The sequence below is a fragment of the Polychytrium aggregatum genome (assembly GCF_025602895.1).
Source record: "Polychytrium aggregatum strain JEL109 chromosome Unknown BJ171scaffold_102, whole genome shotgun sequence".
In the NCBI taxonomy this organism is placed as follows: Eukaryota; Fungi; Chytridiomycota; class Chytridiomycetes; order Polychytriales; genus Polychytrium; species Polychytrium aggregatum.
In genome coordinates this window covers 46816-72422 of record NW_026516304.1, presented here as the reverse complement: position 1 = coordinate 72422, position 25607 = coordinate 46816, and the positions used below count along the sequence as shown (strand labels likewise).

Here is a 25607-nt window from a genome sequence, read left to right as displayed (position 1 = left end):
TGTCGGGTGAAACTGAATCTCAAGTCCCTGGATCAAATGATGACGATCAGACAAGTGAACCAGCTAGTTTAAGGTCGTCAACCTCTACTGTTCGGCGGGCACCCGTAACACCGCAATCCGGAGACACAACACCCACTCAGTATAAAATCAAGCCGGTGACGCCAACCACACCTATCGACACAAGTTTACTAGATGATGACCTGGATTACAGCCCACCGTACAATCGAGAGAAATTGAAAAATAATAGGTTACAACCGATAAACACTGTAACGGAAATAGCGGGGGAGAGTCCTCGAGATCTTATTGATCAACCGAATGACACTTTACTCAACATGGTAGACTGGTGGGCTTATTATATCGACACTGTGATTTCCGAATACTCTGATGCTCTAAAAAATTCATCCAACGATGGACATACCACCGTCTCCGTGGAAGAGTGGAATGAATTCCAAACGTGGTGTGTCGACCCATTGATCGATTTTATTGACTGGCAATTCAAGTCCGGAAGAGTCGAAGAGGGGCGTGATAAGGCGAAACATTTCGTATCGACTCTGAAAATAATTTCCCAGGGTCTGGACTCTGTGGACCAAGCGTTTTCGACATACCTTTCGAGTTACCAAAGTTCCCCGAGTAATATCAAGTCGAGCAAGCTCCTTCCGAAGTGGGAGAAGAATTACTTTGAGGACGATGAGGACAGGGAACTAATGAACGTCTACGAAGACCAGGATGATATATTCGATAGTACCAGCGAATCGTACCTATGGCCATGAATTTCTGGCCCAAAAAAATCACACTCTGATGTCAAACTGACCGACAAATGGACCAATCGATGCACGCTTCGACCGCTGAGATCGAGAGGGTGTATGAACACTGTCGCTTGTGGAATGTGTATCTATGGAGTTCTATGCTATCCAAAAGCAGTAAAGTCAAGCGGAATCAAAATCAACAGCGGAGTGGTGAGTGGATTCAAGCACTTCTCGCAGATGACATGTCGACCACTCCAACGGCGACATCACCGAAGGTTAATCGGACGGCTAAGAAAGGTACGCTCAGATTCCAGAAAGCAAAAACAGCTATTGACATATTGAATACGGTGTATCAGCTTGTTTCTGCTATCGGAGAAGCGAGTGAATGCATTAGGGATGTCGTGGAGGACCAAACTAACGATTGCCTCAAACACGGAGAGGAGCGTGTGAGTCGCTTATATACCGAACTACGCGCTCATTGTAAACGTATCCATGAAAGCATATCAGTCGGTGAAAGTGATACTGCGAAGAGTGCCGATGGCATAGAGAAGGTTGTTGAAAATTTAGCGCGCTTACCAAATGACGATGGAAGCATTGGGTGGCAGCCACTGTATCCATTCAGTATGCTTCGTAACATTGTTGACACGATCGCTAGACTGAGTGACAAGTCGTCGTGGGATAGAAGGAAGCTATTTGGAATACAATTATATGAGCTCTATCACTGGTGGGTTGCATTTTCGTATGTCGCTTTTCTGGTGGTTAACTTTTACGTCAGACCTCGGATTACTGAGGAGGCACGCACAGCAACGAGCTCACACGAAGCCCTCACAACGACTGCCACACGGAAGCTGACTATGGCAGATATATACAAGCCAGAGATTGTCACAAACTACCTAGAGTCGGTGGTGGTTAAACAAGGCAAGAGTAGTGTCAATGGACAATCTATAAAGCAATGGGGGTTGTTTGTTATCCGGGCGTTTGGTGAGGCTTTTGGTGGTCCAAAGTCGAACCGAGCGCCGAGTGAAATAGTCGATGGTATTTCAAAAATCAAGACGCAGACTCAATGGTTGAGTGTCATCCTCTTGAACGTCGAGGACCGTGGTGTCATTACCGGGTCTGATGCGTGGAGTAGTGTGAGCGACGGACTCTTTGGCAACGCCGTATCAGCAGTCCCATTTAAGCAATCTACAACACCATTGGATATACTCAATACTCTGACGGAAGGCGTGGAAGCACAACTTAATGCATTTGTGACTCTACTGACACAATATCCTTTATTGGACCCGTTTTTAAATTGGTACATTATAATCATGACGATGGAGCCATTGAAAACACTGAGTGATCTCAAAAATGAAGGTTCATCACCAACGGGCGAACCCAATGTCACTGGAAGTGATTCGCTCGACCAAAGGGTACTGGCATTGCTCGCCATTTACAAGGATGCGACCACACAGGCACTTGAAAATATCGACAATATTCAAGACTGGGATGTAGATCAATGGAAGTCGATGGTCAAGGCACTGCAGAACCAGATCGAATTGACTGAGTATCGATTGGGGGGTGATACACATGCTCCGAGTCTGCAGAGAGGAAGCCGTATAGATAGCGAGACACTGATCATGCTCCGAGAGAATAACATATACTTAGAGATGATTTGCAGGGCGACCAGCGGTGCTGTTGAGAGTCCAAATGAGAGTCAGTGAAAAAAATACAATGGAAACGGCTGTGGTGTACACACTCGCTGCTATCGCACACTCTAGACCCTGGTGAATGGCATGCAGGTGAATGGTGGACATTTTTTTCACACCAGTAAAGCAGACAACGAGAGATGGCCAGCACGCTTTTCAAGATCGTGGATACCGGTTCCAATGCCGTCATTTACGATACCGTCAACCACCTGCAAGTGCTCACAAGCACGGATGCATCCAGCTCCACGGCCGGTGGAGCCCTCACCGTGAGCGGTGGTCTTGCCGTCGCAAAGAGTGCCTATGTCGGCACCAGCATGAGCGTCGGTGGGGACCTTACCGTCACAGGCAATATCTCGGGTACGATCACCGGCTCACTGTCCTCGTCGAGTGCCATCAGCACCACCAACACCACAGATGCCACATCGACCTCGACTGGATCCATCACGGCCTCTGGAGGACTTGGTGTCGGCAAGAGTGTCTATGTGGGCAAGCAGCTCCAGATTGCCCCATCGACGGTAACAGCTGCCCCACCAAGTGCAACCGCTGGTCGAGTCTTTGGCATCGCGGCATCGACATTCACCGATAGCTCCACGGCAGCATCCGGGACCAACACGGCCTTCTACGACACCTATATCGGTCAGACCACCCTCTCTGCCACAAACACTGGTGTTACGACGACCATGGCTGCCACGGTGTATATTGCTGGTGCCCCGATCGCCGGCAGCAACGAGACGCTCACCCGTGCCTATGCACTCTCGATCGGCGCCGGAGCCATCAACTCTGGTGATACGACCAACTCGACCTCTGCCTCGACGGGATCGATTGTGGTTGGCGGAGGAATCGGAGTCGGCAGCACCCAGAATTCAAGCGGTACGACCAACGGGGGCGCCCTTACCGTCGCAGGCGGTGCAGCGTTCGCTAAGGATGTCTACTGCGGCGGGACCCTCTCGACAAGCTCGGATGCCCGACTCAAGAAGCTCGGTCCGGAGCTGGAGCCCTTTGATACACTGGACGCCTTGAACACCATCCGGTGCCTGCGATTCCAGTGGAACCGTGATTTCGAGGAGGTGAGTGACCCGGAGTGGAACATTGGTCTGGTTGCGCAGGATGTGCAGGCGACCTTCCCGGAGCTGGTCAAGATCGGGTCGGATGGATTCCTGTCGGTCAACTATTCGAGTGCGGTTGCGGTGGCCCTGGCATCCATCAAGGCCCTCAACACCAAAGTCCAGAGCCTCGAGTCCAAGCTGGCATCGGTTTGAGGCAAAATGGGATGGGTCGGGCGAGATTGACATGGCCCGAGGGCGGGAAGAGCACACCCTCCAGGAGTGGTTGCTGGCGGATATTGGCGGGTTGGGTTTTGGCGGGCTGGGTTTTGGCGGGCTGGGTTTTGGCGGGAATCCTGGCCCATAAATTCGGCTCGTTCTGATGGTGCTGATTGCTCCCCAGGCAGTTGGGCAGCAGCAAATCTCAAGACCGTAACGTAAGTGCATTTCCTTCCGTGATGATACTCCATGCATGTCCGTGTGTCATGCTGTGCGATGGCTAACATGAATGTGTATCGCCAGTCTGCACGTTCCATTCGCAGAAACCAAAAATGACAATCGCAATCATGCTCCTCCTGGCCTTCGTCCTCTGGCCCATTGCCCACTGCCTACTTCATACTGCCTCTTCTACGGCCTATACTATCATTACCTACATTGCCTATATTACCTATATTGCCTGCTATCATCCGGCACAAACCATCCTATCCATCGCATTCCGCGATTACTACGCGTCGCACGTCACTATCGACGCCTCAAGACATTCCTGCCCATCCATGGCACATCCGATCCACTCGAGCCCCGCTCGCGACACCAAGACCACCAAGCTCGATCCTCTCACGTCTCAAATGGGAACCACTCCTGGAACATGACTCTGTTGATTTGATTTGATTTGATAAGCCCTCTGCCGCCGCCCATCACCAATTGGTTCGCCAGTTGAGACCTCCAGCTCTGTCTGGAACCACCGTGGCTCTGTCCACACGCGAGACTGGTTCATTGGTCTTCGCTTCAACGACCATTGTGGTCGGGTTTGAACGAAAATTTGGCGGCGGCAGAGGCGGACCTATGCCCAAATTCACACGGCATACGGACACTGTATTCGATATTTCGCATGCAATTTACTGCAATACACATCGTTTGGCCTCTTCCTCTGCCTTTCTGGCCTCTTCCTCTGCCTTTCTGGCCTCTTCCTCTGCCTTTCTGGCCTCTTCCTCGGCTCTCTTGAGGGCTTCTTCAGCTCGTCTGGTTTGGGATGAGTGAGTGGTTGGACTTACCAGGATGTGGCTGACAACTGCGTCGCTGGGAGGACCAAGGTAGAGCGGCAACTTGATGGCGTGAATTCCGTGGCGGATCCACTGGATGTTGTCGATTTGGATCCATCCTGGGGAGGTGAGCGTTGGGAGTCGGCGGGTTGCTGGGGTAAAGTTGGGTGTTTGATCGAAAGAGCGAACCCATTGGCTGCCTTGGCGGACCCAGACGAATTCTTCGCGGGTGGTTGGTTCTTTCCAACCTGGGTTCCAGTTCCGCGAACTGATTGAGTTGCCATCGGGTGAGATCGCCACGGAGGTCACATAGTGTGTGTGTCCCTCGAGGGTGTGCTTCACCTGGCCAGTCGTGGCATCCCACACCTTGATGGTCTTGTCAGCCGAGCCAGAGACAATCCACTTGCCATCGGGCGAGATCGCCACGGAGACCACCGTGTCTGTGTGTCCCTCGAGGGTGTGCTTCACCTGGCCAGTCGTGGCATCCCACACCTTGACGGTCTTGTCCATAGAGCCAGAGACAATCCACTTGCCATCGGGTGAGATGGCCACGGAGATCACCCAGTTTGTGTGTCCCTCGAGGGTGTGCTTCACCTGGCCAGTCGTGGCATCCCACACCTTGATGGTCTTGTCGCCAGAGCCAGAGACGATCGATTTTCCATCGGGTGAGATCGCCACGGAGTACACAGTATTTTGTGTGTCCCTCGAGGGTGTGCTTCAAGCTGCACGAGACAGTATCCCACGTCTTGATTCTGTTGTAGTCCCCATTCTCCACAATTGCCACAAACTTGCCATCAGGTGAGATTGCCGAAGAATAGACCTTCCCCATGTGATCGGTGAAGGTTCTCGTGATCTCCCCGGTGCTGGCATCCAAATGCTTGATTGTCAAGTTAGTTTCGACAACTACGATGGTCTTGCCATCAGGTGAGATCGCCACGGAGTTAACATCTCTTGTGTGTCCCTTGAGGGTGTGCTTCAGTTGGCCAGTCGTGGCATCCCACATCTTGATGGCACCGTCACTGGTCCAAGTGGCAAACCAGGTCCCATCTGGTGAAGTAGTCATGACGGCAACCGATCCGATTTCCTCGACCGGAGTATCCCATTCCTTCTTGACACCAACCGTAACCAAGAACGGGATCTTGTCCTCGAGTCGAGAGGCATATGTCTTGTAGATCGCGGTCTCCTTCGGTGTGAAGGCATACCCCGAGTTGTAGACCTGAGGTGCACTCTTGCTGATGGGATCGGCAAACTCCAGCACAAACTTGTGGATATCCTTGACCAGCTCCTGGGTCGATTGGTCGAATGTTTGCCCAGGTGTGTTCAAGACCATGTTCTCGAGCATACCAACCTGATTGGTCAGACCAGGGATCACGCCGATGAGGGAACCGCATTCGAGCCAGAAGAACACATGGCTTGAGAGGAATCTGGACAGTGTATCCACTAGACCGGATGGACGGTATTGTTTCCATGTATATCGATCGAGGGTGGTGTCGGTCATACACCAGACATAGTGTGTGATCCAATGGACGACGCTGTATCGGAGCGAGTCAGGTATCTTGGCTCTGACTAGGTCGTTGAAGTTTGGGATCATGTCGTGAAAGTCGTAGATCTCGCAAATGTTGACCACCGGCTCGTGCGAGAGGATCGACAGCAGGCACTGTGAGGCGAATGCCATATGAAACTTGGGGGTCACATGGAACGGCTCGTCAGCAGATTCCTTTCGAGCAGGTAGGTGACGATCGACTTGTGCTTCTGGGCCTTAGCCAATGAGCTACCCTCCTTGTTGTGGCTCAGTTTGCCAGGATCGAGGACGGGTCCAAGCTCCTTGATGCATCGACGGACGACTCGGATGTCGATTCCAAAGAGATCGGCAATCATTCGGATGGTCAGGGGAGACTGTGATGTTGCGATGGCCGAGCTTATCAGCGCGAGTTGGAGTTGATATTTGGACTTTGCATAAACGCTAGCAAAGGCACGCTGATAACCAGTACTGTCGTTACCATCAACGATCGCGAACCAGAGGTCAAAAACATCGTCCGCATCCTCGTCCGAGTCAAAATCGATCGTGGTATGGAAATTGAGCAGGTGTTGCACATCTGCCGGGTTTTTGACGGGGACTGGCTCAGATGCCAATAATGATGCAATTGGAGGAGTTCGTGAAGACGATGGCCCGGAAAATAAAGCTCGGGGAGATGAACAGTCTTGAGACGACTCGAATGAAACGGAGCTCCGAGGGGCGATGATAGTGGGCCTATACTCTCCGTCTTGAGCGGGATAGAGCTCTGTGGACTGGCGGAGGATGGCGAGGATCTCGGGGAACTTGGGTCGCTGGGAGGGGTCTTGGTGCCAGCAGCGCTCGATGAGGGCACGGATGTCGTCGGGAATGCCGTCAAACTGCTTGGGGCGAACTCCTCGGAGGACAAGGCGCTCGACGACACTCTCCTTCATCTGCTGACCATCGGCGGTGACCCAGATGTGCTTGCAGTCGTTGAAGACCTCGTAGAGGGTGACGCCAAAGGCGTAGACATCGGTAGCCTTGGATGAGCCGGTAGGACGCTCGTCATCGAGCATTTCCGGTGCAATATACTCGAGAGTGCCGCCTGTCGGCTGGTCGCGGCGGGTTCGATTGGCCGAGGCCGAGGTGTGCTTGGTGCGGGACATTCCAAAGTCGGTCACCACAGCATTGGATGAGCCATCCAGCAGCACATTGAGGGACTTGAGGTCGCCGTGGACAATGTTGTTGCCGTGGAGATAGGCCATGCCCGAGGCAACCTCATAGAGAAGGCGGATCTTTTCACCCAGAGGACGAGGGGTGGGTGCGGTGGCAAAGTGGTTGTGGAGGGTGCCGTTGGGCATGAACGGCGAGACCATGAAGGGTTTGGTGGCTGTGTCGCAGGCGCCGAGGAGTGGAAGGATATGGGGGTGACTGAGTCTGTGCCAGATGCCAATCTCACGGCCAATGTCGGCGAGTTCGTTCTGGTTGTAGCCTCGATAGAGCTGCTTGATGGCGACAGGGGCGCCATAGTACGAGGCCTTGAACACCTCGCCAAAGCCACCGGCTGCGATAGGATTGACTGACCGGTCGGTGATGGCTTCTTCAGGGATATACCAGGGTTTGTCGGCCATGGTTGACAACGGGAGACGGGACGAGGACTGAAGGAGGCGAAAACGGAGGGATACCCGCTGGACGAAGAGAAAGGAGGCAATCCTCTCTTATATTGCCAGAAAATGCGCCACCGGGGTGGATGTCGCCAACCGGGCTCAGCCATGTCCATACACGCCGGGCTGGTGATACCAGGCTCCTCTCCAGCTGTTCGATACGCGACTGCAGTGTATTATTTGCATCGAGGTATGATTAGTCGTCGAACACCATATCCTTTTCAGACTGGAAGCGAGGGGGTTGGACACCGGAGTAGAAGCGACCTGCACGACGGATCGGAGCGGGAGCAGGAGAAGGAGAGAGCTGGGCCACGAAGCTGCGGAGGTGTCATGAACGCTGACGACCCCTCACGACGAGCTAAGATCGGTGATGCGCCTGGAAGGGTTGAGGGCATCATCCTGCTCATGGAGGAACTTGGAGAAGTCCTAGAGAGAACGGGCGTTCTCAGCAGACTGGACGATGACAGCACGGATGGCCTGAAGCTCGGGCTCGGGCTCGGAAGTGCCGAGGGAGAAGGTGTGTGTGTGCAAGCCTGTAACGTCCACTACTGGGACGTTGGGGCAAGACGGGGAGGGAGGGGGTACAAGACAAGACAGGACGGGGCAGAACAGGGCGGTGCTAGGCTACTCTAGCGGACGGGTGAGCTCGGGGAGCACTTACGTTTATTCACGATAAAACCGAACTCCAGACAAACGGGGGGAACGGGGGCAACCCGCAGGTATACCCTGCGGTGGCCTGCCTGCGGTGCGTGAAAACGCAAAGCGCAGCACAGGTCACGACCCACTGCGCCGCGCAGTACGCGCAGTACGCGCAGCACAGCGTCGGAGATACCATCTCCTACACTCCCACACTTAAGAAGGCTTCCTGCGAGGAGCCCTGCGTGTAACGTCCACTACTGGGACGTTGGGGCAAGACGGGGAGGGAGGGGGTACAAGACAAGACAGGACGGGGCAGAACAGGGCGGTGCTAGGCTACTCTAGCGGACGGGTGAGCTCGGGGAGCACTTACGTTTATTCACGATAAAACCGAACTCCAGACAAACGGGGGGAACGGGGGCAACCCGCAGGTATACCCTGCGGTGGCCTGCCTGCGGTGCGTGAAAACGCAAAGCGCAGCACAGGTCACGACCCACTGCGCCGCGCAGTACGCGCAGTACGCGCAGCACAGCGTCGGAGATACCATCTCCTACACTCCCACACTTAAGAAGGCTTCCTGCGAGGAGCCCTGCGTGTGCTCTTTATTTGGGGCTCCTCGAGGTGTTTACCGTATTTACTCAGCTCCTCGGGTGCATGGGACAAGTCCTCCAGTGTTTGCCATGTGTTGCCCGAGTGTGGGTAACCAACCCACTTGACATAAAACCGAAGTGACCCATCAGCCACTTTCTTGTGCCTCACGATCCTTTCGACTTCATATTCTTGAGTATAGTATTGTCCGAGGTCGTCTTCCAGTGGTGCGTCGTCCGGGACACCTTCGTCGGCGTCGGGGAACTGTGCTGGACTGCGGGTCGTGTGGCGACGCAGCTTGGACACATGGAAGACAGGATGGAGCTTGCTTCCAGGTGGCAAGTCCAACAGGTAGTTGAGGGGACTGGGTCGGGCCGCTATCTTGAACGGTCCTCGGTACTTGGGCAACAACTTCTTTGACTGGGCTTCGGGGACCTTGATGTTGTCGGCGTCCAGGTAGACAAGGTCTCCAACTTCAAAGGAGACATCCTGGTGTCGGCGGTCGTAGTACTTCGCCATCACTTGTTGCGCATCCGTGAGCGCGTCGGCGATCATCTTGTGTCGGACTTGATGATCTTTGACAAAGGCACTTGGTTTGGGAGGCAATCCAGCCGTGGACTCGGTCAGTGTCAAGGAGGTGGGAACATCAGGCTGGAATCCGTAGAGCGCCTCAAAGGGGCTCAAGCCAGTTGTGCTCGACTTGGCGGTGTTGTATGCAAACTCTGCATGACTCAGCTGTATGTCCCAGTCGTCTTGGCTGGTCGAGGCGTATGTCCTCAGGTATTGCTCGAGGGTGCGGATCGTCCGCTCGGACTGTCCATCCGTTTGTTGGTGGTGCGAGGTTGACATGTTCAGCTTGGTGCCGAGATGGTCGAACAGACTTGTCCAAAACAAGGAGGTGAATCGGGGGTCTCGATCACTGACGATGGACTTTGGGAGGCCGTGGTGCTTGAACACATGCTTGAAGAACAGCAGTGCAAGGTCAGGCGCGGAGCATGTCGTCTGGCACGGCACAAAGTGTGCCATCTTGCTGAACCTGTCGACAAAGACAGCGATTGCATCGTGGTCCAACTTGGTCGTCGGTAGATGCGTGATGAGATCCATGGACATGCTGGTCCAGGGGCGGTCGGGAACAGGCAGGGGTTGCAGCAATCCTTGCTCTCGGGTCGTGCGTGACTTGACCATCTTGCAGGTATGGCAGGACTCGATGTACTTCTCGACGGTGCGCTTCATTCCAGGCCAGTATGCGACTTTGGCCAGTCGGTCGTATGTCTTCTCGACTCCAAAGTGTCCAGCGAGGGGCGAGTCGTGGACCTCTTGGAGCAACTTGGTCTTCAACGACGGAATGTCCGGCACACAGACACGGCTGTCCTTCTTCAGGAGGAGCAGGCCATCACGCACTGTGTACTCGGATGATTCGTCGTCCTTGGGGAGCTTAGACACCTTTCGGAACAGTTCTCCGAACTGTTTGTCGTTGGCGATGTTGTCTCGGACAACATCCAGCATCGTGTTGTCGACACTGACAGTCGACTCGTACAGTGACGCCAATTGGTAGTCGGGGCGTCGGGACAGTGCGTCAGGCACCACATTGAGTTTGCCTTTCTGGTATACAACCTCGTAGTTGTACTCGGCGAGGAACTCCATCCATCGCGCTTGGCGTCGGCTCAGGTTCTTCTTGGTGTCGAGGTAACGCAGTGACTGGTGGTCCGTCACAATCTTGAAGGGCTTGGCGGTACCGTGGAGGTACACTCGGAACTTCTGCAGCGCGTAGATGATCGCAAGCTGCTCCTTCTCGTGCACGGGATAGTTGATCTCGTGTTGGGACAGTTTGCGCGACTCGAAGGCAACGGGCCTTCCCTCCTGCATCAAAACAGCTCCCACCGCAAAGTCGGAGGCGTCGGTGTGCACGGAGACATCCGTGTTCGGGTCGAACACAGCGAGGACAGGAGCGTTCGTCAAGGCGTGCTTGAGGGTCTCGAACGCTTGGCGTTGTGGGTGGTCCCACACGAAGGGGCACTCTTTGCGGAGTAGGTCTGTGAGTGGACCGGCAGTGCGCGCCAGATCGGGGATGAATCGGCGGTCTTGTGGACATCATCCTCGTGGATGCGGATCTGATGGTAGCCTGAGCGGAGGTCTATCTTGCTAAAGACCTTTGCTCCACTCAGACGATCCATCAACTCGTCGATCCTGGGCAACGGGTAGGTGTTCTTGATGGTCTGTTTGTTTAGTGCGCGATAGTCGACGCACATCCTGAGATCACCTTCTTTCTTCTTGACAAAGAGCACTGGTGCACCATACGGTGACTGGCTCGGGCGGATGAACCCATGGGCGAGGAGGTCATCCAACTGGCGCTTGAGTTCGTCCATCTCCGTCAGCGACAGTTGGTACGTCGGTCTTGACGGAGGCGACGAGCCTGGTTCGATGTCGATGCGATGATCGACGGTGCGTTGGGGTGGCAGGCATTGTGGCAACTGGTCGGGGAATACGTCCTTGTACTCGTCGAGCAGCTTGGTCACCACAGGCGGGGGACCGGGACCGGCTTGGTCGGTGTCGTCGACCTCACGCACGACACAGAGGAACGACGTGTCCTTCTTGATCAGCCTCTTGAATTGCATGGCTGAGAGGAGAGGTGGCATGTTGGGTGAGGCCATGCCCTGCAGGACAATGTCAGGGCCAACACGGACAGTGCGGCCTTTCCAGTCGACGACTGGAGTCGGCTCGGCACGAGCAAGCCAGCTCATGCCGAGGATGGCATCGAACTTGGTGTCGATCACTTGGAACAACAGGACAGGATGGTACTTGGGATGGAGGGCCACTCGCAGGACCACTTGGTGTGTGCACTGCTGCACACGATCGTCTGCAAGCGCCACACTCATCGGCGACTTCTTCTTGGTTGCATGTATGTTGAGCTCCTGGAGCAAGCGTCTGCTGACAAAGTTGCAGCTTGCTCCAGAGTCCACCATCATTCGGACGGTGTGACCTTGGACGGTGGCAGGGAGGTACAGCAGGGACTCTTCATGGTCCTCCTGCACAGCCTCCTGCACCATGACTTGACTTGGGGGAACGGGCGACACTTGGTCTTGGTTGGCTTCATCACGGCCACTCGGACATTTTGGATAGGGTTCGGCCATTGCGGGGGCCTGCGGCGTCAGCACGCCATTGCACACGACGTCCACGGCTTGCGGACACATGTCGGAAGCATCCGACACACACGACTTGACAGGGGTGAGGGCACAGGCGGTCCTGTCCCTCAAGGGTTCTTGATTTTCTTTTTTGTTTTGGTTTTCAATTTTGGTTTTCTCTTCACGTTCGTGGAGAGGCAGGCGGCTTGCGCCACCATGCACCTCTCGCACGACGCACAACACTTGGTTTGTTTCTCCTTCGGGGGAGGGGGCGAGGTGAACTTCCTCTGGAGACGCGTGGACTGCATTGAGCAATCCACGGCGTTGGTCTCCTACTAGGGCTCCAGAGCCACCTAGTAGGGTCGGCCGTTTCCCGACTTCATGGGGCACTCCTTGGCCTGGTGTCCCGGTCGGTGACAGAAGAAGCAGGAACCATGGCGGAGGTCCTCCTGCTTCTGTCTGTCCTTGGGGGAGACAGTGGCAGCTTGCTGGAACCGGGAGCGGGGAGGGCCACGAGCCTCCATGGCGTTGACGTCAACGTCCATGGGCTCAGGCATGGGTCTTGCGGGCGGGGCCGGGCGAGGCGGACGGGCTGGGACGTGATGAGACCGATGGCCGCCTGCCAGCTGCGGGTAGAACTGGCGGCCATGGTACTGGACGTTGTCGAGGTTCTCGGCAACGTCCATCATCACGTCCAGGGACTTGCGGGCATCAGGGTTGCTGGCGATGTACTCTCTGATCTTGGGCTTGAGGCCCTTCTGGAAGAGGTACATCGCATCAGCAGAGCCCAGCTCCTCAATCTGGGAGGAGAGGTCTTCAAACTCCTCGATGTAGCGGGTCACAGAACCACGCTGCACGAGAGAGTATAGCTTGTCACGGGCAATGAGTTCAGCATTGGGGCTGCCGAAGCGGCGACGGAGGCGGTCCTTGAAGTCGTCAAACACACCTTCGCTCTGCTCGTCGAACCCTTGGCGGCGGTACCAACGGTACGCCTGGTCCTTTAAGCAGAGCTTGGCGGCGACGATGTGGTGGGTGGGGGCGACTTGGGCAGCATCGAGGTAGTCCTCGAGTTGCTGCAGCCAGTCCTCCACCGAGGAGGAGCGGCTCTTCCCAGTAAACACTGGGGCACGGAAGGTCTTGAGGAAGGCTTCCGGAAGTGGGCGGGGGTTGCTCATGGCAGGGGCAGGCTCCAGGGACAGAGAGGAGAGTCGGTCGGCAAGAGAGGCGGGATCCAGCTTGAGGATCTAGAAAGAGGACAAACAGGACGAAAACAAGACGAGGATTTCCGATGCTACCATGTAACGTCCACTACTGGGACGTTGGGGCAAGACGGGGAGGGAGGGGGTACAAGACAAGACAGGACGGGGCAGAACAGGGCGGTGCTAGGCTACTCTAGCGGACGGGTGAGCTCGGGGAGCACTTACGTTTATTCACGATAAAACCGAACTCCAGACAAACGGGGGGAACGGGGGCAACCCGCAGGTATACCCTGCGGTGGCCTGCCTGCGGTGCGTGAAAACGCAAAGCGCAGCACAGGTCACGACCCACTGCGCCGCGCAGTACGCGCAGTACGCGCAGCACAGCGTCGGAGATACCATCTCCTACAAAACATGTTCTTTCCGGTATCGGCCTGCTCGAGCGACGGAGATGGATCGGCAACCATGTAGTATCCGAGGATGATGATCACGGCCAAGTATACAAATAGGTACACTGGAACGGGCATCTCTTGCAATGGAGGGTGTGTGGCTACCATCGGGCGACAAAAAAACGCAGTAAGGCCTTCGATACACATGTACAGCATGACGCACCAGCGATGGAGTTGCCACTTGAAGTCTGGGGCGAGATCGCCTCGTTCCTCGACATTCGATCGTGCTTGGCACTGACACGCACCTGCCGCCGATTCCTCGCATTTCATCAACCTGCATGGGAGGATACGATCTACCAGTGCTGCATCAACACCCGCAGCCTCTCGCTGATCCAAGTGATCATGCGACCAATCCCGGTTCTGTGGCGGAACGACAGCGTCCTTCGACACTACACGCGCTTCAGCTCGATGATGCACAAGGAAGCAATGGTCTGTGAACTGCTCCGGCGTAGCCCCACATCCACTAACGATCCCGGTTTCCGAATTCTGGAAATGCTGCTCGCGTGTGGAGTGTCGCCGCACGGAGATATTGCTGCCCGATGCATCATGTGCATCCAGAACCACGATGTCTTGGCACGTATCGTCCCTGTGATGACAGCCAATTGTGCCCGCAGGGGCGAGGAATCACTGGCGTTGTTTGCCAAGACCGCAGTTGAACGAGCGATACAGACGGGTCGCCACGAATTCATTCAAGCCTTCCTCGGGCAAGTGACACTCGATCTGGTGGACAGCATGCACTACTTTGACTGGGATCTCATCAACGAAGCCATCTATGCCGAGAGCACGATCGTGCTGGATCTCTTCTTCCAACACCAATGGCCTCGCCCCAGGCAGGATATCGTCCAGCAAGCTGCCATCATTGGATCCAAGCGCAGCAGTGCTGTCGTTGTCGAATGGGCACTCGGCCACAATCAACTGGACGACCCTCGTGTGCTCCTCGGCCACATTATCAGCCTCTCTCCCGAGATCCACGACCTGGTTCTCCGATTCTTCCCGAGCGAGGCGACCCGTCTCCTGAAGCGACTACTCAAGTCACATCCAAACTCCGACCCACAGCCCTTGATCTACTACTGCGTCTGTCGATCGCCGCAGATCGACGCGGGCGCCCTGGTGCTCACTGCGAGATACCAGAAACTCGAGCTCTTGCGATTCATGCTGGAGCAGATGAATCCGGAATCGTACGGGTCGGATCTGTGGTTCGACCTCCTCTGCAGCTCGGGACACAGCAACGCAACCGTGGCATTCGTTCTGCACCACCACTGCTACAGCACCAAGGAGCAAGTCGATGCACTGCGCCGATTTGTGGTGTTTGGATTCGAGCCTGGAACCAATGTGATTCTGGACATGCTCGACGATCGCGATCTTCCCGACGACATCTTGTTCCGGGCATACTTCAACATCAGCGAGTTCACTGGGATCTGTGTGTACACCCTGCTGCGTCGGGTGCTGCACATCCCCAGGATCATTGGATTCCAGGAAATGGGCGAGACCGTCCTGGAGCGGGTGATCCGCTTGCGAATGTGGTCGCACATCGTGCCTCTGGTGGATGCCGGGGTGCGGGTGTGCAATTCGCATGTGTTGCTGGCGAATGTGTATGCATGTCCCAACCGCATTTCGTGTAAGCTGGTCGTGAATGCGCCCCAGGAGGGTGAATAAAAGTCAGCTCTCTCTTGTAGAGCATCACATTCTGCGTCTGGTCCCAAGAATGTACATGATTGATCAGATCCCCAAAACCATGATCCCACAGGACGCCATCCGCAATGCGGGGTGTGAAGTTGAGCCCAGATACACGGAGAGCACGCACACCGACTACCCCGGCCTCGTGCTGACCAGCAAGTGCAACGGACGAGACAACTTCCAGGCGTACATCCAAAGCGCCAAGGGTGACAAGATCCTCTATCCATGCAATCCCAAGGAGATCAACGACATACCACAGGAGGGTGACGGGCTCGGTAACATCGTGTCTGCCCATGCTGCTTCCGACGGCACGCTGATCCGCTTGGGTCACATCGGCGGCAAGTGGATCATGAGTTCCAACACATGCATCAATGCCCGAGACGCTCGCTGGGGTAGTTTCAAGAGCTTCTATACGCTCTTTGTGGATACGCTGAAGGAGCGTAAGCTGACTTACCAGGATTTCATTCATAGCCTTGACCCGAGCCGCACCTACCACTTTAGTCTCGAGCACCCGGAGAACCGCAACGTGATCTTCTATCCGAACCCACGAATTGTCTTCCTAAGCTGTGCCGATGCCAGCACCGGTGAACCAGTCCTTTACTCACGCGTATCGATGCAGCCACCCACAGGGACTGAGTATCCGCCGATTGTGCTCTCTGCCAATATCCGCGGAGTCATTTACACTGCCCAAGATGGACGAGTCTACAACCACGATCTGCCTTGGTACAAGCGAGCCGGTGAACTCAAGGGGAACGAGAAGAACCTGCTGCACGCCTACTACCGGGCCTGGTGCAATGGGAACGGTGAAGAGTTCATGCGGCTCTTCCCGGATGTTGGCTTCAGTCAAAAAAAAGCCAATCTCTATATCCAGCACTTTCTTCGGCTCGTTCTGCAGCTGTATCGCAGAGTCCATGTGCAGCGGGTGTGCAAGGACGATGTGCTTTTGGACCGTGGCAGTAACGTCGGCCTGTTTGAGATTGTAGACCGCATGCTGGAGGTCTACAACGAAATGGGCACACCCATGCGACTCCCGGAGACGGCGACGGTGGTGGGTACATTTAGCGGACGTTTTATTCATGATGCCATGCGAAACGTCCTGTTTGTGGATCTCTGAACTGAAACTCAGAAATCAGCTTCGAGGTCAAAGACCTGAGGCACACCACCCAATACACCGGCCTTTCTGTACTCGCCCACGCGCTTTTCGAAAAAGTTAGTCTTGCCCTGGAGAGAGATGAGCTCCATAAAGTCAAAGGGGTTGAGAGCGTTGTAGAGCTTGGGGTAGCCGAGAGCGACGAGGAGGCGGTCGGCGACAAACTCAATGTACTGCTTCATGAGAGTGGCGTTCATACCGATGAGGGCACAGGGGAGAGACTCGGTCATGAATTCCTGTTCGATGGCGACGGCGTCCAAGATGATGGCCGTGACGGTCTCGGCCGGGGGCTTCTCGGTGAGCTTGGAGTAGATCAAGCATGCAAAGTCAGTGTGGAGACCTTCGTCGCGCGAGATCAGCTCGTTGGAGAAGGTCAGGCCGGGCATGAGGCCGCGTTTCTTGAGCCAGAAGATGGAGGCAAAGGCACCCGAGAAGAAGATGCCCTCGACAGCGGCAAAGGCGAGGAGGCGCTGGGCAAAGGGGGCGTCTTGGTCCTCGATCCACTTGATGGCCCAGTTGGCCTTCTTCTGGATGCAGGGGATGGTCTCGATAGCACCAAATAGGCGAGTGCGCTCCTCCGTGTCCAGGATGTAGGTGTTGATCAGCTGGGCGTACATCTCCGAGTGGATGTTCTCCATCATGATCTGGAACCCGTAGAAGGCGCGGACCTCGGGGAGCTGGGTCTCGGCATAGAAGCGGCCGCACAGGTTCTCGTTGACAATACCGTCCGAGCCGGCAAAGAAGGCGAGGATGTGCTTGATGAAGAAGCGATCGTTGTCGGTGAGCTTGTGCTGCCAGTGGGGCGGGTCTCTGGCGAGATCAACTTCCTCGACGGTCCAGAAGGAGGCCTCGGCTTTCTTGTACATGGTCCAGATGTCATTGTACTGGATCGGGAAGAGCGTGAAGCGCTTGGAGCTGGGAACGAGGAGGGCGTGGTCAAAGGACGACATATCTGGCATTGGTGCAGAAATTGTACTAAAGGAAAAATCACACATGTGAGGTATAGGTCCTCCCAACGGCAGACCGACACCCGGCTTTTAAACCCCATCCCGACCAGAACGACCATGTCCTCCCACGCCGACCACGATGAGCCTGCGCAGTTTTCACCCCCCCAGAGTCCAAACTCCACTCCTCGATCCCGACCGGAGACGGAGGTTAGCGACGATGTTGACCCCGACCCTGTCCTCGAGACGGGGTCCGTCGTCCGCAGCAGCAACAACGATCCCCGCCTCGAGATGGAGGTCACCCGATTCCGCCGGGAGATCGAGGAGTATGCCAGCCTGACCGGGCAGGTGGTGGATGTGCGCGGCCAGGTCAAGATCCTGCAGGCACGCATCAAGGAGCTGGAACCGGGTATCCAAAAGTTCATGCGAGATAACGGCGTGGATGCGATCGACTTGCCCAATGGCAGCATCAAGCTCCAGTCGAGCACCCGCATGGCACCGGTCAAGAAGGAGAATATCATTGACCACCTGTGCCGCACCATGCCCAAGGACACTGTCGAAGCCCTCGTCGAGAGCCTCTGGGCATCGCGCGAGAGCACCACACTCGAGAAGATCAAGCTGACCAAGGCCAAGAAGCAAAAGACGCAGTGAGAGGAAGAGCTCAGTTGGGCACACCAGATGTATTGGATTCAATATACTTGACCACTTTGGTGACAGTAATCTTTGTCAACCCGACGACACTCAGTATGGCAGGGGTGAGATCGGGCAAGTGGAGTGCAATGCACCCAGCGGCAGTGGAGACCGGGGAGAACTGCTCCATTGAGCCGGTGGCAACAAGAGATTCGACCCTGTGTACAATCGTACGCTGCTGGTCTCCAAAGATGCCGAGTTTGTTGCAGTACATCTGAGCGTGATCGGCAGCGGACATGGGTGCGACTGAAGGATGGCCGTGGATATCCAGGAGGATGCTGCAGCCCTTGGTGAGGAATCTCAACGGGACATGGAATTGCTTGACAAGCTCGCGCTGACCGATGGGTGAGTTGGCCCGTTCAAAGGCAAAGTAGAAGCAGGCGATTTGAATACCGATACGGGTGTCGCCGCGATAGAGGACATGGTCGCGATTGGATTTGATGGATGGGCCCGGTTTGAGCTTTGCCATGGTGTCGACGTAGATGGCGGCGGCCGACTCGGTGATGTGGTTGTGGATCTTGAAGCTGTCGCCGAGGGAACGAATCTCGCGCAAGTACTTGGAGCGAAGACGGTCCGAGCTGGAAAAGGTGGCCCAGAGATGGTAGCGCTTTCTCTTGGACATGCCGTCGCCGTTTCGGATGTACGATGTGGCAGGGATGGTTTCCATAGCCATCAATGCACTGGAATCGCCAAGGAGAGGGCGGTTGAAGCAGATGCCACACAGCGCACATGCCTCGAATCCGTTGTTGTCGATCGTGTTGCCGTTGCGTTCGCAGTCGCAATCGCACTTGGAAGGTGATGGTGGTGCTGGTTCGGTGATGAAACTGAAGCTGTCGCTGTCAATGTCGATGCATTGAGACCAGATGGTGTCGATGAGCGATTCGTCGAGTGCTATGGGTGCGGATGGCATGTCGAAGAGTCGCCGTCAATGATATTCTGGTACGGATTGCTTAGAGTGATTTTTTTCGATCGCTCACAGGCAGGCTAGCGAAGCACCAAACAACATGGATCCGGCCACTATCCTTGCGATTACGAACACTATATGTGGGACTCTGCTCATTGTCTCAGAGACCCTGCCGTTCATGCGCAACTCGCCCTACAACGGCATCATCGAGACCCTGGCGAGTCTCATGCTCGGGTGGAGACCCCCTGGTCCCACAACAACCGCAACCACGACGACAGGGCCCTCCACCGGTCCTGTGGTCTATGTCGCTCCGATTCCCCCGGAGCCAGCGCCGTCTCCGCCCACAGCAGCTGCGAGCCCGGTGGGAAGTCCAATTCCGTTCGCCACCACGGTGGTCACGACCACCACATCGACATTTTCGCACTGAGTCCCCGCCTGCGAGAAAATCACAGTAAAGAAAACCATACTAGTATAATCAGCAGGCGTCCTGAGACAACCCCAGACACAAGCACGCCGACATGATGATGGACTGTGACGACCAACCGCAGCAGCACCGAATGACATATCACACGCTGGACTATGACCGCCTCCTGGAGGTGTCCACGGTCAAGTCCAATGTGTTCAAGAACATAGTTGAGGCCCTGAAGGTAGTCATCACAGAGGCCAACCTGATTTTCACACCCGAGGGGATCCGGCTGGCTTCCGTGGATACCCGCAAGTACGCCCTGATCCATCTGGGGATCGACAGGGACGCCTTTGAGATCTACCACGTCCCACACAAAGTGGTCGTGGGCCTGGACATGATCCATCTCCACAAGATCTTCCGCACGATCGTGGCCAATGACACCCTGACGTTCTTTGTGGACAAGTCCAACACCTCCAAGCTCGGCTTGCTAATCAAAAACTCGGAGCGGAAGGCGGTCAACAAGTTTATGATCCCGATGCTGCAGCTGCCAGAGTACTCTGTCTGCGACATCCGCGAGTTTGAGCATGCTCCGCCCGAGATCCACAGTGGGGACTTTCAAAAGATCTGCCGGGACATTGCCTCCATGGGGACGGAGGTTATTGACATCACCCTGTTCAAGAAGCAGCTGATCTTCAGCAGCCGCGAGAGCGTGATCGAGCATGAGGTCCATGTCGATGTGCTGAACCACACGGCGATGGGCGGAACCGGGGCGGAGACGGACATTATCCAAGGGACTTTCTTCCTCAAGTTTCTGGTGGGGTTCTCCAAGGCGGTGCACTTATCTCCGCGGGTCCGCGTGATGATACAGAACAGCTGTCCGCTCATACTAGAATACCAGATCGAAGCTCTGGCAAAGTCATCCCTGAAGTACGTCTTGAGCCCCGTCAAGACGGGGGACATGGGCGGGGCTGTCTGACCGCGCTAATCTCCGCCCGCGAAGGGGGAAGGCCAGCCGCACCGATCGCCGCGCATGGCCAGCGCGACCTCCCGGACTCGGACAGGGAGCCCCACATAAAAGCCGCATTCACCGGCCTCCAGCAGCACCACACCACCATCGGCCAACGCACTCCCTTGATCACTCTTCCACCATTCAGCACCTTCATCGCTACTACCAGCGCTACCACCAGCAACCGCTCCACGTCCGTCTTCTGACACCCCTCCTTGACTTTGCCATTCTTGTATCCGGCGCCTATCTGCTTGCCAAACTTGCCTACGCCCTCATCTACATGTCTCTCATTCTCTTGGTTGCCCTTCTTGTGATCGGTTTGCCCTTCATTTCCGCTGCCCTTTTCGCTACAGCATGGCAAGAGTCTTAATCACCTCCGGTCCTTACAGTGGCTTCACTGGCACCATTTCTTCTGCCTATAGTTTTGTTGATCGTGACTCTGATTCCCCCAACACCTTCAGCTCTGTGATCATGGTCAGGTTGGATATCCACCCCGATCAAGAGATCAGACACAACGGAGGCTGGCGCTTCTTTGATGTCATCTTCAGACATCAAGGAGTCGTCACCTTCGGTACGATGATCCGTGACTCGAGAACCTGGAACGTGTTCTCCTCGAACGGATTCTATCACGTCCGTGTCGGCAACAGCTCTATCCGTGTTGCCATCAAGGACATCATCCACACGACTGTGGTTTCCTACTCCCTCGATGCCCTCGGTATCGACTACAACCCTTCAATCGAGCCCGTCCCAGAGAACCTCAAGAGCGGCATCCATCACCCCTACATCCAGAACAATCGCAAGCGTGCTCCTCCTGGTGCCCCCATCAAGAAGAACCCCACTCGCGACTATCGCACCCACTCTGCATCTCCCTCTCCCACCCCTCACACGATCGATATCCCAACCACCCCTCCCATGAAGGATGGTAATGGAGTTGAGCGAGGTTCTCGCATTTTGTGATTGCGTATGTTTTCAAAATATACTTTGTGGTTATTCTGTAATACCCGTTTCGAAACTCTCAGTATCGTTCAATATGTGATTCTGCGTTGCTATTGAAGGGATGGGGTCAGTTTCGTCGAGCAAGAATGGATGTTGCCTCCACTGTATTTCGTTTCTCAGGAACGTATTATCGGGATCATCTTCTGCTTGTGAGGCATTGAAAAATGCCCATGGATAAGGCTGTGAAACGACGAATGGTGTCTTGAAAATGTCTCGCGAAAGGAGGACTGAAATGAGGTATTGATAGGGTTTGATAACCAATTCGTCTGGATACTCTGCATTCAAGCCATGCCAATTGGTGCACATCGAAAGAATCTTGGGTGCTGTGTTGAACATCACTCTCAAGAATCCTTTTGTTTCTGTGGATACGATGTTGTCTCTTGCGCGAATCAATCTGTTGCGATTGATTTTTAACCGCTCAGCGAAACCTGCAATGCGATTTGTGATATCTCTTCCAGTAGCAGGATCGATTACGGCACCAAATATCGAGCCGTCTAGAAAACTGAGAATATTTCTCTGACTGCGTTTATATGCGTCTGTGTCTGTGTTTGTCGATGTACAATTTACAAATCGTCTATCGAACAGATTAATACCAAAATCCCGAATACTTAACCGGGTAGCATTTGCGACGTGTGTGTTGATATGCGTTAATGCCGGCCTTGAAAATATCGTTTCCGTGCGACTGTAGAATATCTCTGATCCCCAGAAGAGCTTTTCAAGCATGATCAAGGCTGCTTCTTTGTTAGAGTCCAAAGGGGACTCAACGGCAAAGGAAGAAGTGAGCTCGAAGTGAGCTCAGGGAAAACAAGGGTAAAGTCCGAAGTGGACTCGGAGAGGGAGCGAGGGAAGCAAAGATCCGTTCAAGATAAGACTTGTCTCGAAATGAGACGTGAGGAACACTCAGAGAATAAAGTAGAAGGCACTTTATTTAGTCCTATTTTGAACGCTGAGGTTCGACTACACATCGCGGGGGTCAGGCTATTTATAGACAAGTCCGGACTTGGCAGCGAAGGGCGGCCAAGGGAGGGAAAAGTGGGCGATCGAGCAGGGCGAAGGGGGCGATGCACGAACGAGGGCCGAGAAGGACCACCGAGACAGGCAGAGAACCAAAGCGAGAGAGGCGCAAGCAAAAGCGAAGCACCTGGCAGGAGAAACGTGCAAAGGCGAAGCAATGTGACTCAACATCCAAGAAGCGGATTGGTCAAGTATAAGGTTGGGGCAAATGCGTGCGAGATGAACAAGAGATCGGGGCGGTCAGGCAGGTCATGAGTCACCGGTGGGGGGACACATGACCGGCAGCCGAATTGCAACCAATCGCAGCAAAGCGCGTGTACAAACAAACCGGCGCGTGCGAAGAAGACAAAGGAAGCGGAGCAGCGCGGGAAAACGGAAGTGCGGAAGGAGCGGAAAAGACAGGCAAAGGGCGGAAAATCGGAGGGGAACTGCAAGGCTACACACAAACAAACAGAAAGGCAAAAGAACAGCCAAGTGTGCATTCAAAGTGGAGAACAAGCAGAAGCTATCCCTAACATCATCCCCTTCCTTAGCGACGAACTCCGGGCGTCGCCTTCGGCTTTGAGGGATAGCGAAGGTGGAAGTCAGCAACAAGATCAGTGGCGTGGGAAACATTGGCAGCGGGCTCCCAAGACCGGTCAGTCTCGGAATAGCCCTTCCACTGAACCAAGTACTGTAAGCGACCACGGAAGAGCCGAGAATCGAGAACAGTCTCGACCTCAAACTCTTCCTGGGAGTCAACAAGAATGGGAGGTGGTTCAGGTTGGGTGAACTCGGGAACAATGTCCTTCGTTCGGGGTTCAAGGAGGGATACATGAAAGACGGGGTGGACTTTGAGTGTGGAAGGGAGTTTAAGTTCAAAGGCAACGGGGTTGATGCGGCGAAGAACTTTAAAGGGGCCAAGCTTTTTCTGATCAAGCTTGTTGGAGGGACGAAGGGTGCGGATGTGGCGACGATCAAGAAAAACGAGGTCGCCAACGGAGATGTCGGGAGTGGGGAGACGGGATTTGTTGGCCTGCAAAGTGTAGGACTCTTGGGCAACCCGGAGGTTGGCCTTGAGATCCTCGAGAACGGTCTGAAGTCGGTCGACACGTTCTTCGGCAGAGGGCACAACAGAGGGATCACGGATGATGGAGGGATCAAAAATGGGGTGATGGCCATGAACTGCAAAGAAGGGAGTCATGCCAGTGGAGGTGTTTTCCGAGTTGTTGTAAGTGAACTCGGCAAGGGGAAGGTGAAGGGTCCAGTCGTCTTGCAGGTAATTGCAATGGATACGCAAATACTGCTCGATGACCTGGTTGAGAACCTCGGTCGAACCGTCGGTCTCGGGGTGGAAGGCAGAAGAAAGGGAAATCTTCGTCTTCAGAAGCTCATTGAAGCGCCTCCAGAAGGCCGAAGTAAACTGAGTTCCTCGGTCCGAAACAATAGACCGGGGACAACCATGCAAGCGGAAGATGTGGGAGAGGAAGAGTTCGGCGGTTTGCTCGCCTGTAACCGTCTTCGTGGTGGGCACAAAGTGTGCTTGTTTGGACAGGCGGTTCCTTAACCACGAAGATCGAGTCAAAGCCGTTCGAAGGTGGGAGATCCGTGATGAAGTCCATCGACAGGTCCCACCAACGTTCGGAAGGAACGGGGAGAGGGTGAAGTAAACCATAAGGGGAGTGACGGGACGGCTTGGCTCGCTGGCACGCTTCACAATTAGCAATGAAGCGACGCACAGACTTACGAAGCCGGGGCCAGTGAAAGTCCCGGGAGATGAGCTCAACGGTCTTGGCAAGACCAAAGTGACCAGCGGCAGCGGAGCAGTGACGTTGCTCAAACACTTTGAGCTGGAGCTCGGGGGAAGGGACAACGATCAGGTCTTTAAAGTAAAGGAGACCGTCACGGGAAGAGTAATCGCCATCAAGACGTTTGGCGTTGAAGTCAGAAAGAAGGGAACAAGAAAGGGTGGCAGCTCGAATCTCGGAAAGAAAATCGGGATCCGAGCCGATGACGGTGATGCTGTCGAGAGAAATAGACTCGAACAGCTGAAGGAAGTTGGTGGAGTGGAGGGAGTCACCAGGCTTTATCTCAAAGTCAGAACGGCGACTGAGAGCATCGGCTTTGGTGTTGAGGCGACCAGGGCGGTGGTAAATGCGAAAAGCAAAATCAGAAAGGAATTGGGCCCACCGGAACTGGCGGCGTGAAAGTTGGGAAGCGGCAGTGAACCGGGTAAGGTTCTGGTGATCAGAGAAAACAAGAGTGGGATGATCGGGGTCGGCAGCCATCAAGTAATGACGCCAGGCAGTAAAGGAGTCGACAATGGCAAGGAGCTCTTTGTCGTGGGTGTCATAGTTCACCTCGGCAGGACGGAATTGCCGAGAGTGAAAAGCAACGGGGTGAAGAGCGCCGTCAGGGTCAAACTGGGAAAGGACGGCACCCAGAGCAAAGTCAGAAGCATCGGGCTCAATGACAGCGGGTTTGGAGAAATCAAAGTAACGAAGGATAGGTGCGGAAGTGAAGGAATGTTTAAGAGAATCAAAAGCCTCTTGGGCCTCGGGAGACCAAGAGAAGGTGGAGGATTTGGTGGTGAGTGAAGTCAAAGGACGAGCAAGTGCGGAAAAGTCCTTGACGAAGCGGCGGTAAAAGTTTGCGAAACCAATAAAGACTTGGATGTCGCGAGCAGAAGAGGGAACAGGCCAAAGGGAAACGGCCTCGACCTTGGCAGGGTCCATTTTGATGCCATCGGCAGAGATGATCATGCCGAGAAAATCAACTTCAGAAAGGTCAAAAGAACACTTGGCCGGATTGACCTTAAGAGAGTGTTCACGAAGGCGAGAAAGAACAAGCTTAACATGCTCCTCATGCTCCTGGGGATCTTTTGAGAAGATCAGGATGTCGTCAAGATAAATGACAACACAGACACCAAGGAGGTCCGAGAAGATGTCGTTCATA

At 54.8% G+C, this 25607-nt stretch overlaps 7 protein-coding genes across 7 annotated transcripts; 4 read left to right on the top strand and 3 right to left on the bottom strand.

The window, feature by feature from the left end:
• Positions 1 to 2574: 2574 nt before the first annotated feature.
• BJ171DRAFT_605410 (uncharacterized protein) lies at positions 2575 to 4636 on the top strand (the record flags this gene model as incomplete). The annotated part of the gene is made up of 3 exons (XM_053115201.1): positions 2575 to 3687; positions 3885 to 3914; positions 4020 to 4636. 3 exons carry the CDS (start codon positions 2575 to 2577, stop codon positions 4344 to 4346), a joined length of 1470 nt encoding a protein of 489 aa, XP_052961933.1. The 3' UTR covers positions 4347 to 4636.
• Positions 4637 to 6658: 2022 nt separating this feature from the next.
• On the bottom strand, positions 6659 to 7862 carry BJ171DRAFT_481060 (kinase-like domain-containing protein; the record flags this gene model as incomplete). The annotated part of the gene is made up of 2 exons (XM_053108939.1): positions 6659 to 6699; positions 6737 to 7862. 2 exons carry the CDS (start codon positions 7860 to 7862, stop codon positions 6659 to 6661), a joined length of 1167 nt encoding a protein of 388 aa, XP_052961932.1.
• Positions 7863 to 16685: 8823 nt separating this feature from the next.
• BJ171DRAFT_589711 (ribonucleoside-diphosphate reductase) lies at positions 16686 to 17663 on the bottom strand (the record flags this gene model as incomplete). Its single annotated transcript, XM_053114462.1, has 1 exon — positions 16686 to 17663. The coding sequence occupies one exon, from the start codon at positions 17661 to 17663 to the stop codon at positions 16686 to 16688; it is 978 nt and encodes a 325-aa protein (XP_052961931.1).
• On the top strand, positions 17439 to 18313 carry BJ171DRAFT_21128 (uncharacterized protein). The gene is made up of 2 exons (XM_053106370.1): positions 17439 to 17493; positions 17720 to 18313. Exon 2 carries the CDS (start codon positions 17778 to 17780, stop codon positions 18306 to 18308), a length of 531 nt encoding a protein of 176 aa, XP_052961930.1. The 5' UTR covers positions 17439 to 17493; positions 17720 to 17777; the 3' UTR covers positions 18309 to 18313.
• Positions 18314 to 18346: 33 nt separating this feature from the next.
• Positions 18347 to 19327, bottom strand: BJ171DRAFT_610356 (uncharacterized protein; the record flags this gene model as incomplete). Its single annotated transcript, XM_053115271.1, has 2 exons — positions 18522 to 19327; positions 18347 to 18378 (listed from the first exon to the last, which is right to left on the bottom strand). The coding sequence occupies exons 1-2, from the start codon at positions 19255 to 19257 to the stop codon at positions 18347 to 18349; spliced, it is 768 nt and encodes a 255-aa protein (XP_052961929.1). The 5' UTR covers positions 19258 to 19327.
• Positions 19328 to 19351: 24 nt separating this feature from the next.
• BJ171DRAFT_589708 (uncharacterized protein) lies at positions 19352 to 19678 on the top strand (the record flags this gene model as incomplete). The annotated part of the gene is made up of 1 exon (XM_053114461.1): positions 19352 to 19678. One exon carries the CDS (start codon positions 19352 to 19354, stop codon positions 19676 to 19678), a length of 327 nt encoding a protein of 108 aa, XP_052961928.1.
• A 91-nt stretch (positions 19679 to 19769) lies between these two features.
• Positions 19770 to 21699, top strand: BJ171DRAFT_589707 (uncharacterized protein; the record flags this gene model as incomplete). The annotated part of the gene is made up of 4 exons (XM_053114460.1): positions 19770 to 20627; positions 20812 to 20945; positions 21053 to 21585; positions 21683 to 21699. The coding sequence occupies 4 exons, from the start codon at positions 19770 to 19772 to the stop codon at positions 21697 to 21699; spliced, it is 1542 nt and encodes a 513-aa protein (XP_052961927.1).
• Between the last annotated feature and the right edge of the window lie 3908 nt (positions 21700 to 25607).